The sequence below is a fragment of the Carya illinoinensis genome, chromosome 1, assembly GCF_018687715.1.
Source record: "Carya illinoinensis cultivar Pawnee chromosome 1, C.illinoinensisPawnee_v1, whole genome shotgun sequence".
Classification (NCBI taxonomy): domain Eukaryota; kingdom Viridiplantae; phylum Streptophyta; class Magnoliopsida; order Fagales; family Juglandaceae; genus Carya; species Carya illinoinensis.
The window spans coordinates 1,372,160-1,382,764 of record NC_056752.1 but is presented as its reverse complement, the minus strand read 5'-3'; the positions used below and the strand labels follow the sequence as shown (position 1 = coordinate 1,382,764).

Genomic DNA, 10,605 nt, shown 5'->3' with positions numbered 1-10,605 from the left:
TCAATATTATATAGTAATACTATTGGTATATACTACCATAATGTACTATACTATATCAATATGTTAGTGATAATACTATATTAAATAATAGTAGTACTATTATTACTGATATATACTAGTAATATATATTATACTAGTATAGTGTTTGTGTGTTACTGCTACATACAGTGATATTAATACTATATATAGACTATATAGTTATACATTAAAGAATATAGTAATACATTGATAATAAATATATATAGTTATAGACATAGTGATTTGATTATAATGATTAGTATAAACTATATAATAGTATTAGTATTAGACTATTAGTATAGCTAATAGCTATATATTAGTAGTATTAATTATAGTGAATCAGTGGTTTAGTGTAACTATATTCTATATTACTATATTAGAGTCTAATGTATTAGTATTAGTATAAATATTAATATTGGTTATAGCTATATATCCTATATTAGACTATGTAATAAACTAAAAGTATTAGTATTAGTTATAGTGATTAGTATAATTATATTAGTATAAGTATAACTATATTCTATGTTAGACTACTAGTATTAGTATTAGTATAAATATTAGTATTAGTTATAGCTATATTAGACTATATAATAGTATTAATATTAGACTATTAGTATAGCTATATCATTATTTCATATGTAATTATTTAGTATATCGATTTATATACTAATTTAGTATTTTATATATAGACTTAAAGTATATTATTAAGAATAATAGTAATGTAGTATAGACTATTAGTATTATGCCATAAAATGTAAATTGTAATATACTAATGTATATTAGTATTACTAATTTACTAATGTATTACGTGCTTTTCAAAAAAATATATATATTGAGAATTTATTAGGCCATAAAAATTTGATAATAAATTAATAAAATTTGAGTGATTTTCTTTCTTTATTTGGTAAATAATATTTTAGTAATCTTATTTACAATTTTGGTATATAAATTCAAATCTTTTGATATTTAGGACTCTTTTTTTTTTTTCAATTTTAAACTGATTTTAAGTAATAAAAAAATATTGGTGTGATTTATCAATTTTATTTTTAAGTATTTTTTCTCATTCTAAGTGGTTCTTATGATAAAATGTTATTAATATATATATTTTATGTTTAAAGTATATGATCAATTAAATTTTCATGTTTAAGATTAAATTTTTATTTTATAAATTATAATAATATTATCTTATATATAATTATAATTTATATTATTATATATATTATCTAAAAATTATATATAATATTATATAGTATTTAAAAAATAATTTAAAATACATATTAAATGGAACCGGTCCAGCCTGGTCCTAAAAAGCTTAGAACTGGAACCAGACCAGTTCTGACCAGTTTTCCCATTATGAAAGCCGGTTCTGGACCGAGCCGGTCTAAACCAGTTTTTCGAGTTTTTTTTACACCCCTAAATGTAATGGAGTAAGTAGTATTGTAATAATATAGAAATGATTCATAAGACAATTCAAAAGATAGCACCAGCATTTATACTCATCATTTGTGTATTTTTTCTACCTTATCTTGATGAGCTTTGTGTTGCTCTTCTGTCATTTTGTCGGTAGAGGTCTTGTTTGGATTCTTCTCCATGAGCACATAGGAGACATTTAGTAGTCAAAGATAAAAGAGCACTTTGCACTTTCACAGCTCGAAATGGGCTCCCTTGAAGTGAAATGGCTTGTTGAGATCTCCGATGCTATCATTAGATTTTTAAACTGTAAAGTCCATTAGAATCTCCTTAAAATTGTTGTTGAAAAATCACAATAACAAAATAAATTACAAGAAACTGAAATAACAAATAACAAAAAAGAATGAAGCCTGTTGGACTGAGCACAGAAATCTCACTTTCTTTAAGGAGATTCAAGCCTTCTGTAGTAAATAATGTTTAAACACCAGTGCAGCAGACCTCATCTTGGCTTGTCCCCTTCAAGATACAACAGCCCAATGATTATGACTCGAACTAACCCTGCATACGTAATTGAGCCCAAAGCTCCATAAAAAACACATATCTTTTATTTGGAATCTCTCCAATATCACACAAAAACTAGCAGATGAATTAGTATGAATTTTTAATGCATAGCGTCTGACTGAACCAAAGGTAAAGCTTGCTGATAATTACAGTGTAACGGCACATTTATTGAAGAAGAAATCGAAGAATTGAACCCTGCATAAGTTAACACACAATAATGAGTTGAAACGGCTATCTCACGGAACAATGAGCTAAAATGGCTAAGCCTTTAAAAGAAATTGTCAAAAATCATAATGAATCACACATTGATGGGTTTCTTGAGCTGGAGCTATCTTTCCGTCACTAAGAGTATTGGCATTGTCTTCATCAAAAATATCTTCAAAATTTGATGAAAAGTACAAGTTTTCCATAAATCCAAACCTTCCTATCTATAATCTCATATTGGATTAGTCATTGGATTCATCAAAATAATAATATAATATTATTTTTTTCATAATAATATTTTTAATTTTTTGTTTATATTTTGCAATTACACTAACCATATGTACATTAATAATTTAATTTAATACTTAAATTATTGTTAATAGCCAATATTGTTACATTAATAGCCAAAAGGCATCAATACCTTGAGAGAATTAACCGGACCATCAATTTATATTTCTTAATATAGCCAACATTCAGATTAAATATTGCAGGTAAAAATTGACCATTTTGAAACCCAAACTAGCAGTCTGCTGCATATCTCCATAATCTTAGATTCAATGCAGAAATATAATGAGCTAATAAATAACATTTCTAACATTCAAATTATGTACAAACATAAACACAAATGTTATTGAAGTAGCTACAGCAGGATATCTTATTGATGAACACTCAGCCCATAAGATCCCAAACAGGGACATTTACAGCGGGGCAAGAATATCTAAGTGTTTATCTGCGACAAAATACGCTGAAGAATGGCATCAGGGAGAGAGTCCATTCTCTGAGAACAGAAATCAAACTTGCAGCATGCTTGGATTTGAGGGTAGTTTATATTATGCTATTCATTAATATAAGAATACTGAGATAATGTGAAACGAAAAAAGAAATTAACTTCAGACGTGTTGATGTTGGGAACTCAATAGAGTAAAATCTTCACTTAACTGAGCCTCATACCACTATATGCACTAGTTATAGTGGCAATTTAATCCTGTCAAAGCCAGTTTTTTAAAAACAGGGCTCTAAATCACATTTCATTTCTTTTCACTTCTTCCATATTCTTGGCAACCAAACAGATCAAAAATAAGTGTAGTGAGACTATAAGGATTACAATCGAATGCTAGATATCTATTGAAAAGTATCCAGTTATGCACATGACATGCGATTAAAATTGAAAAGAAAAAAAAGACAACCTAGCGAAATACTCGTTAAAAACAATCGAATGCTAGATATCTATTGAAAATACTCGTTAAAAACAGATTCAAGATGCCAAAAAGCCTGAAATCTTTGGCATGAAACGAACCTAAAATCTGAGTTGAGGTCCCACGAACCTGAGAGGAGACCAACCTAGCGAAAAGCCTCACTCTGATTCTACGTGAAGAATCGTAGGGAGGAAGAAGCGGTGCAGAGCTTGAAAACGAGAGAACGAGAGAAAGGGGGAGAGAAAACACACGGGATGCCTTCGGAGAAGAAGCTCGTGCAAAATTTTGATGAATAGAAATTGGTTTTCTACAACCAATTTGATTTCCGTGTGAAGAATCGAAAAGAGGCCAGAAGGTTAGGGTGCACTGCAAAGAACCAGAAAGGGAGAAAAGGGGAGAGAACACGCGGGGAGGAAAAGGAGAGAGGGAAAATAAAAGGATAGCGATTGGGAATTAAAATGTAATAAAATAATCGGTTGATGAGTGTATAGTAGCCCTTCAAATTTGAAGGAAAATATAGAAACCCTGTAGCTCAAAACTCCCCATTTTTCGTTTGTCGAGACCAATGCAGCTCTAATTTACACATATTCATCATTTTATGCATTTGGCTTGGCTTTTGATGAAAATTGATATAAAAATTAAATAAAATATTTTTAAAATATTATTTTTTAATATTATTATTATTTTAAAATTTAAAAAATTTGAATTATTTATTATATTTAATATAAAAATTTGAAAAAATTATAATGATGAGATGAGATAAAATAAAACATTTTATTATCTAATAAGAACTTAAATAAATCAATTTTATTACAAATGACTCAAACGACTTTCAAGCCGTAATTACAATATATTAATACTACAAAATCTGCAATGGCACGCAATTAAATAAAATCTCATATCAATCCTTTAATCCAACGGCACAAATTTAAAAATAGGATCGTTAGAAAATTATTTTTTTTTAAAAATGTACCAACAATTATTCCATCTACTTCTTAAAGAAAGGCAGCGTGAGTATAAAGGCGGAGTCGAGAGGAGCCCCCATAAGAGAGTAAAGAAAGGGTTAAAATCGATATTGGTGCTCTGGAATAAGGGAAATAACATTTATAGTTATGAGTACGTAGGTATCGTGGAATTATTTTTTAAAAAAAATGAATAAATATGAAATTAATATGTAAAGAAAATTAATTTTTTAATAATAAATTTTATTATTTTTAAAATAACTACACGATATTTATACACTTTACAACTGTACATAATATCACTAAAAAAATAATTGATACCTAATCTAGAAAACTAAAAAAGATGTACGTTCTATTCCTGAGTAATAATTTAACCGAGCCGTACTAAGCGGTTAGCCGAACGAGTGATGGCGGCAAATTAGGTTCAAGGATTTAGCATATGGAGATACAGCCTCACCTTACAGTCATGTCAGTCTTCAATTTTGCACTAAATCCAATCAGTGGAAAATGAAGATAAATTGCTTCAATGTTTCGAGTAGATGAGCATGACAGTTTCAATTTTTCTTAAACTTTCTTGTTTCCCAAAGAAGGTTCCACATTTTCTAGCAGATAAACATCATAACGTTTATTGTCTCTCAGCTACAATTTTCACTCTGTCCATTGAAAGAAACCGAATTGAAGCATAAGCATAAACATAAGTTTAACTGCACAGTATCCTTTACACTAATATCAAACGAAGCAACACATCAAAATACAGTTGAAAAGGGCTGCGGAAAAAAGGAATAAAATAGACAGGACCAAACCCTCAAAACAGTGGATGAGGATTATCTGGCAGCATCAACCCTCAGCTGAGAGAACACTCCACCATCGGTTGTATCGGAACCATCGACCTCTCCTCCTATCAACAAATCATTATCCTCCCAATCAGGGATGCTATTAAGCAAAGGCAGCTCCACAAAAAAAACATTTGTTGTTGTGTCCTCGTGCGGTTCTCTGTGCACAGCAGTTTGATGAAGCTGTAATGCATACTCCAAGTCCCATATCACATCAAGCATTGTAGGCCTGTTAGCTCCATCACCCTTCAAACACTTCTCAGCTGTTTCACCAAACTTTCTCAATGAATCATGGTTAATGTCTCCCACTAACAATGGATCGATAATATTTTCAAGTTGTCCTTTCATTTGCCAGAGCATCCCCCATTCAGCTAGGTTTATTTCCTCCCTCTTGGTTGAGTTAATAATAGCTGGTCTAGCACAAAGGACTTCAAGAAGTACTACACCAAAGGAGTAGACATCAGATTTCTCTGTGAACTGAAGGGATCTAAAATATTCAGGATCCATATAACCAAAGCTACCTTTGATGCCAACACTAAAATGGTCTGGATCATTGGGGCCTGATTTTGAAAGACCAAAATCAGCAACTTTAGCCACATAATTCTTATTCAGAAGAATGTTTGTTGACTTGACATCACGATGAATTATTCCCCCATGCGAACATGTGTGAAGATAATGAAGACCTTTTGCTGAACTAATACAAATTTCAAGACGTTGCTTCCAAGACAATTTAGACCTTTTAGATGATCTCTTAGACTTCTCATTTGGATCATAGAGATGATCTCTCAGTGTCCCATTTTCCATGAATTCATACACCAGTATCATCTCAAACCTTTCTTCGCAGTATCCAATCAAGGAAACAAGATGGCGATGGCGAATTTTGGATAAGACCAAGACTTCTGTTTCGAATTCTGGAAGGCCCTGGCCATGTTTCGGATCGCTTCGTTTCACCGCCACTGTCATTCCATTATGAAGAGTCGCCTTATAGACTTTCCCAAACCCACCCTCACCTATCAATAGCTTGGGGTCAAAGTTATGAGTGGCATCTTGTATTTCAAGAAGAGGCATCTTTAACTCTAAGTTTAAACTACGAATATAAGACGCATTTGCTCTTCCTTTACGAGTAGTAGTAGTATCTTTTCCATGAAAAACTGGCCATGAACCCACACCATCATCACCTTGCTTTGCTTTCTTGTATTTTATACCCAAAAAGAACAGCACTATTACAATGAAGACAAATGCCACACCACATACGGTACCAACTATAACATGACTCCTATTTTCATTACCGGGAACATCGACCAAACTAGAATCCCTCATAAACTCCATAATCTCCACCCCATTCAGATAGGCAGTTTTATTTTTAGAATCCTGCCTAGGCCCTACACTAATATCCATGAATCCCGAGTCATCTGATTTAACTACCAAATCGTAGTAAAGTGGAGCAGCCAGCAGATGACGACTATTATTTGTAAAGATCTTGTGAGTGAAATTACCATAAAAAGAGAGATTGAAGGAGACATCACCATCATTTTTACTGATAATATCGCAAAAGTGCAGCCGAACCAGATGGGTGGCGCTCCTACTGACGGCAAAACGCCATGTTATTTTCGAAGAATTTGATAACCCTTTGCTGCTATCTAAGTTCAATTCTCGACATGTCTTGTAGACAAGATCCGATGCAGAATAATTACTTGCTCCATTAACATCATAGTGAAGCGTACCTTCATAAGGAGCACAGGGTTTCCCAGATTCTCCTGGGAGTCGATATTTATCATCCGGTATCCAATTCCTCCAGAGTGAGTCGTTATTCTGTGGACCTCCAACATCGACCCTGTGGATTGTAAGTAAAACCTGAGATCGTACACCATAGTATCTATCATTGCTCAGGCCCCTGGGAGTAATTAGATCATAGGCATCCCCGACGAATTCTTGATCTGGAACAAGAAAGACTTCGATGGCGCTTACAAATGCAAAAGATTTTCTCCGAGGAGTAAAGTGGATGCTGAATTTGGTTGCATTGATAGTGAGCAAGTATTCTTTAATCAAAGGTGAGTTGCTATTGTCTTGAATTCGAAAGTTTGACAACAGCGAGAAATTAAAGGCTGAAACATCGAAGTGGGCATCGGCCAGATTAGTCCTCCCGGAGGAAAACGGAAAGAAGTGGACACGAACATAATAAATGCCAAAATCAATGATATCAAAATCAAATGAAGATGGGTTTTTGAAAATTCTGGCAGTTTGATAAAGAGAGCTATCTGTTGATGAGTTGGTGGTGACAGTATTGATAGCAGAACTTGATCCAACAGAGAAGGAGCCCAAATTCATGTCACCCACGAATTCCCGACCACTCAAAGATATGTTGGATACCGATCCACAATTGATAAAGTACTTGGTGGGAAGAGCAGAAGCTGATGAGAGAAGTAGAAATGAAGGAAATTGGAGATTCAGGAAGAGAACCATGAGAAAATGAAGTTTTTCCATGGAAAAGGGGTAGGAATTGCACCCTTTTCTTTTGATCTTCTTTTCCGTGGGAGACGGAAGTGAAACTTAGCTGCGTAGGAGGAAGAAGAAACAATGGCCGACAACAATCAAAATTTAGTACACGGGATTTAGAAGAAAGTTTATTGTTGACTTAGACGTCTACACTCTGCAGGGTATATGCTCTGTTCAGATAAGAGTCTAGCATATAACGCCAAATGTGATGGCTGGTAATAAAAAAAGAAGATGTAAGAAATGTATCCATCAACCTTTCGTGGGATTGGGGTCGGAGACATTTCAATGTAAGAAAGTCTTCCTACTTCCTATAGTTTTTTTTCCTCAGCTTTTGCATCCAGAAGGTAGGAGTGAGAAGTTTGTTGAGGGGTATTATACCAAATCTTGCCTATTAATGTGTCAAATATATTGCCCATGTGCCACCACATCAATTAGCAAAAGAAAATCTTTATGCTTAACATGAAACTTTGCCATTTTATGAGGTTTCTGGCCCATCACTCCCAATCACACACTGGGTTTGAGCAAGCCTATTGGATTGCTGTAAGTCCAGCCCCATCTTCTTATTCTAAAGCCGTGGTTGGGTTTCCATTGCCCACTCTTTTACAACTTTGTGGTAAGCGGTTTCACTTCACACGGCCCCTAGTTTCCATTTCCTCTCACACTTTATATACTACCCTGCCCTCGCCCCTCCAATTCCATCACACCAAGGCAGAGAGACAAACAGAGACAGCACTGTCAAAGAATAAGAGCAAATAGAGTAAAAACTCAGGAGGATGGTGGGGCAGTTGACGGTGACTAAACCAAGCCGCAGCGATGAGTTGTTAGATACTGATCAACAACTCAAAATCACCGATGAAATCAGAGCTCATTTCGAGTCCTTGGTCCCCAAGCGTCCCCTCAAACCCAACAGAAGCGAGTCTGACTCTTCAACCCTAACCCGGGTGGACTGCACACCCATAGACGAAAATATTCCTGAGCTTGACAAGTTCCGAGCGCTTCAATCTCGATCTCAGGTCCTAGCAAGCATCCTAGCACCGCTTTAGATTTTCTGCTTTTCTTTTTCAGGCTTCTTTGTAATATCTTAATTTCTCGAAACGCTGGACGATTTGCAGATTACACTTTCGGCCGATGGAGCTCCTGAGGTGCAAGATGAATATGTGGAGACCCAGTACTACAGGGAGTTGCACTCCATCGACAAACAGCATCACACGGTTCGATATCATTGATATCAACCCTTGTCTTACCATTTAGTTTATTTTCCAACGAAAGTTAATGATCTACTATTTTGGTTTCGAGATCTTGAATGCTTGTTGGGTTTCCATTTTTTGATTAAACAGACAGGAAGCGGGTTTATAAGGGTGGTGGGAGCAGAAGGTGAAGGTGGACACGAGGTACTTAAGTTGCAGAACGGCCAAGATGGCGCAGGTGGGGTGTCGTGCATTGAATTCAGAAGCAATCCTGCAACAAACGATTGGGTTCCAAAGATCAACCAAGATCAGGTACTGATTTTTCTTGGTTTTTATTAGGATCTGATTATATTGGAAGAAAAAGATTTGAACCATAATAAGTTGATAATCAAAAACTAACTGTTGTTTTGTTCTTTGAATGAACATAGGTCTTTGTCTCCTCAAAACCAAATCGGAGCGAGGGCTCTTAGATGTGTCGGTAGGAGGGAGCTTTCGAGAAAGGGACTTAGCACCAACTTTCTCTGTAAACTTTTTTATTCGATTGAGATTAGATGAGCATCATGAAAGTTTTAAAAAATTCACGTAATGGGTTTTCAACTATTCAAGCGATGACTTCTCCATTGTTCTTATCCGATTCCACCTGTACCACCAAGAAATAGAATAGTTTTATTCACCATTAATAAGTATCCTTGACCTTTATCCGTTAATTTTCGTTTTGAATTGTGTTAATTTCATGTTGAGAATTTGTAAATTTGAATTCAAAGCTGTCGATCATTATATAATTCAATTATTTATGGGCTTCATCGTTATAAACGCCCACAATTATCGAATGTAGATTAGCACAAAGAGCGCACCCACCAAAATATGATAGTTGAATACGGAAAGTTCTGCGGTAGATTTTTCTAATCATCGAAAGAATAATAAATTTAAATGGTTTTTAGTTGTTAGGAAAAAGTTTCTCATCTTATTTTATTTCTAAACATTACTCAAATACAAATATTTTTAAATTAATTATTATAATTTTTTCAAATTAATCATTATAATTTTTTTAAATTTAAAAAAAAAATCAAACTTTTTCAAATCTTTACATAAAAATAATATTAAAAAATAATATTATAATAATATTTAAACTTTATAATATTTTTCATTCAATTTTTTTCTCTTATTTTTTTAAAATCTCATAAAATATTAACTCAAATTGTCTCATTATTATTTATAAAATTTTCATTATCTTACTTTTCAAACATGTCCTAACTGTTCAAATATATAAAATTAGGATATGTTTGTGGATTGAAAGTACATCAACATTTTTAACATATTTTATTATTTTTTATCATTTTTTATTATTATTTAATAATTTTTTATTATATTTTTACCTGTATATTTATTATTATTTACAACATATCTCAACACTTTTAACTACCAAACTTAACCTAACTTTCCTGCCATTTCTGATAGCTCATTAAACACGGCTTTTCCAATATATTTTGTTGGATTGGTTTGGAGAACCCACCAACATTCAGCCATCTTGCCCTTTAGTCTTTTTCACAATACTTTATGTAACAAAAAGATATTCATTGTGTATGCAGGTATGACTTGGATTATTGCTTTTATGACTATTTTCTTCATTACCTGTGACAAGAATTTCATTTTTCAATTATTAATTTCTTTTTGCACCTCTCTCAAGTATACCATTAAAAGTATAAGTGAGCACAATTCAATCTAGTCCAACTCAGAA

General features: G+C 33.4%; 2 protein-coding genes across 2 annotated transcripts; one reads left to right on the top strand and one right to left on the bottom strand.

Annotated features, from left to right (window-relative positions):
* Nucleotides 1–4,899: 4,899 nt before the first annotated feature.
* On the bottom strand, nucleotides 4,900–8,044 carry LOC122304826 (probable receptor-like protein kinase At5g24010). The gene has a single exon (XM_043117095.1). The coding sequence runs from the start codon at nucleotides 7,666–7,668 to the stop codon at nucleotides 5,176–5,178; it is 2,493 nt and encodes an 830-aa protein (XP_042973029.1). The 5' UTR covers nucleotides 7,669–8,044; the 3' UTR covers nucleotides 4,900–5,175.
* A 262-nt stretch (nucleotides 8,045–8,306) lies between these two features.
* On the top strand, nucleotides 8,307–9,574 carry LOC122304833. The gene is made up of 4 exons (XM_043117102.1): nucleotides 8,307–8,693; nucleotides 8,793–8,891; nucleotides 9,018–9,179; nucleotides 9,296–9,574. Exons 1-4 carry the CDS (start codon nucleotides 8,454–8,456, stop codon nucleotides 9,335–9,337), a joined length of 543 nt encoding a protein of 180 aa, XP_042973036.1. The 5' UTR covers nucleotides 8,307–8,453; the 3' UTR covers nucleotides 9,338–9,574.
* The last annotated feature ends 1,031 nt before the right edge of the window (nucleotides 9,575–10,605 follow it).

Coding starts and splice junctions, on each gene's coding strand:
- LOC122304826 (XM_043117095.1), bottom strand. CDS start 7,668: ATGGAAAAACTTCATTTTCTCATGGTTCTCTTCCTGAATCTCCAATTT.
- LOC122304833 (XM_043117102.1), top strand. CDS start 8,454: ATGGTGGGGCAGTTGACGGTGACTAAACCAAGCCGCAGCGATGAGTTG. Junction 8,694..8,792: donor CGCTTCAATCTCGATCTCAG/GTCCTAGCAAGC, acceptor GACGATTTGCAG/ATTACACTTTCGGCCGATGG. Junction 9,180..9,295: donor CAAAGATCAACCAAGATCAG/GTACTGATTTTT, acceptor GAATGAACATAG/GTCTTTGTCTCCTCAAAACC.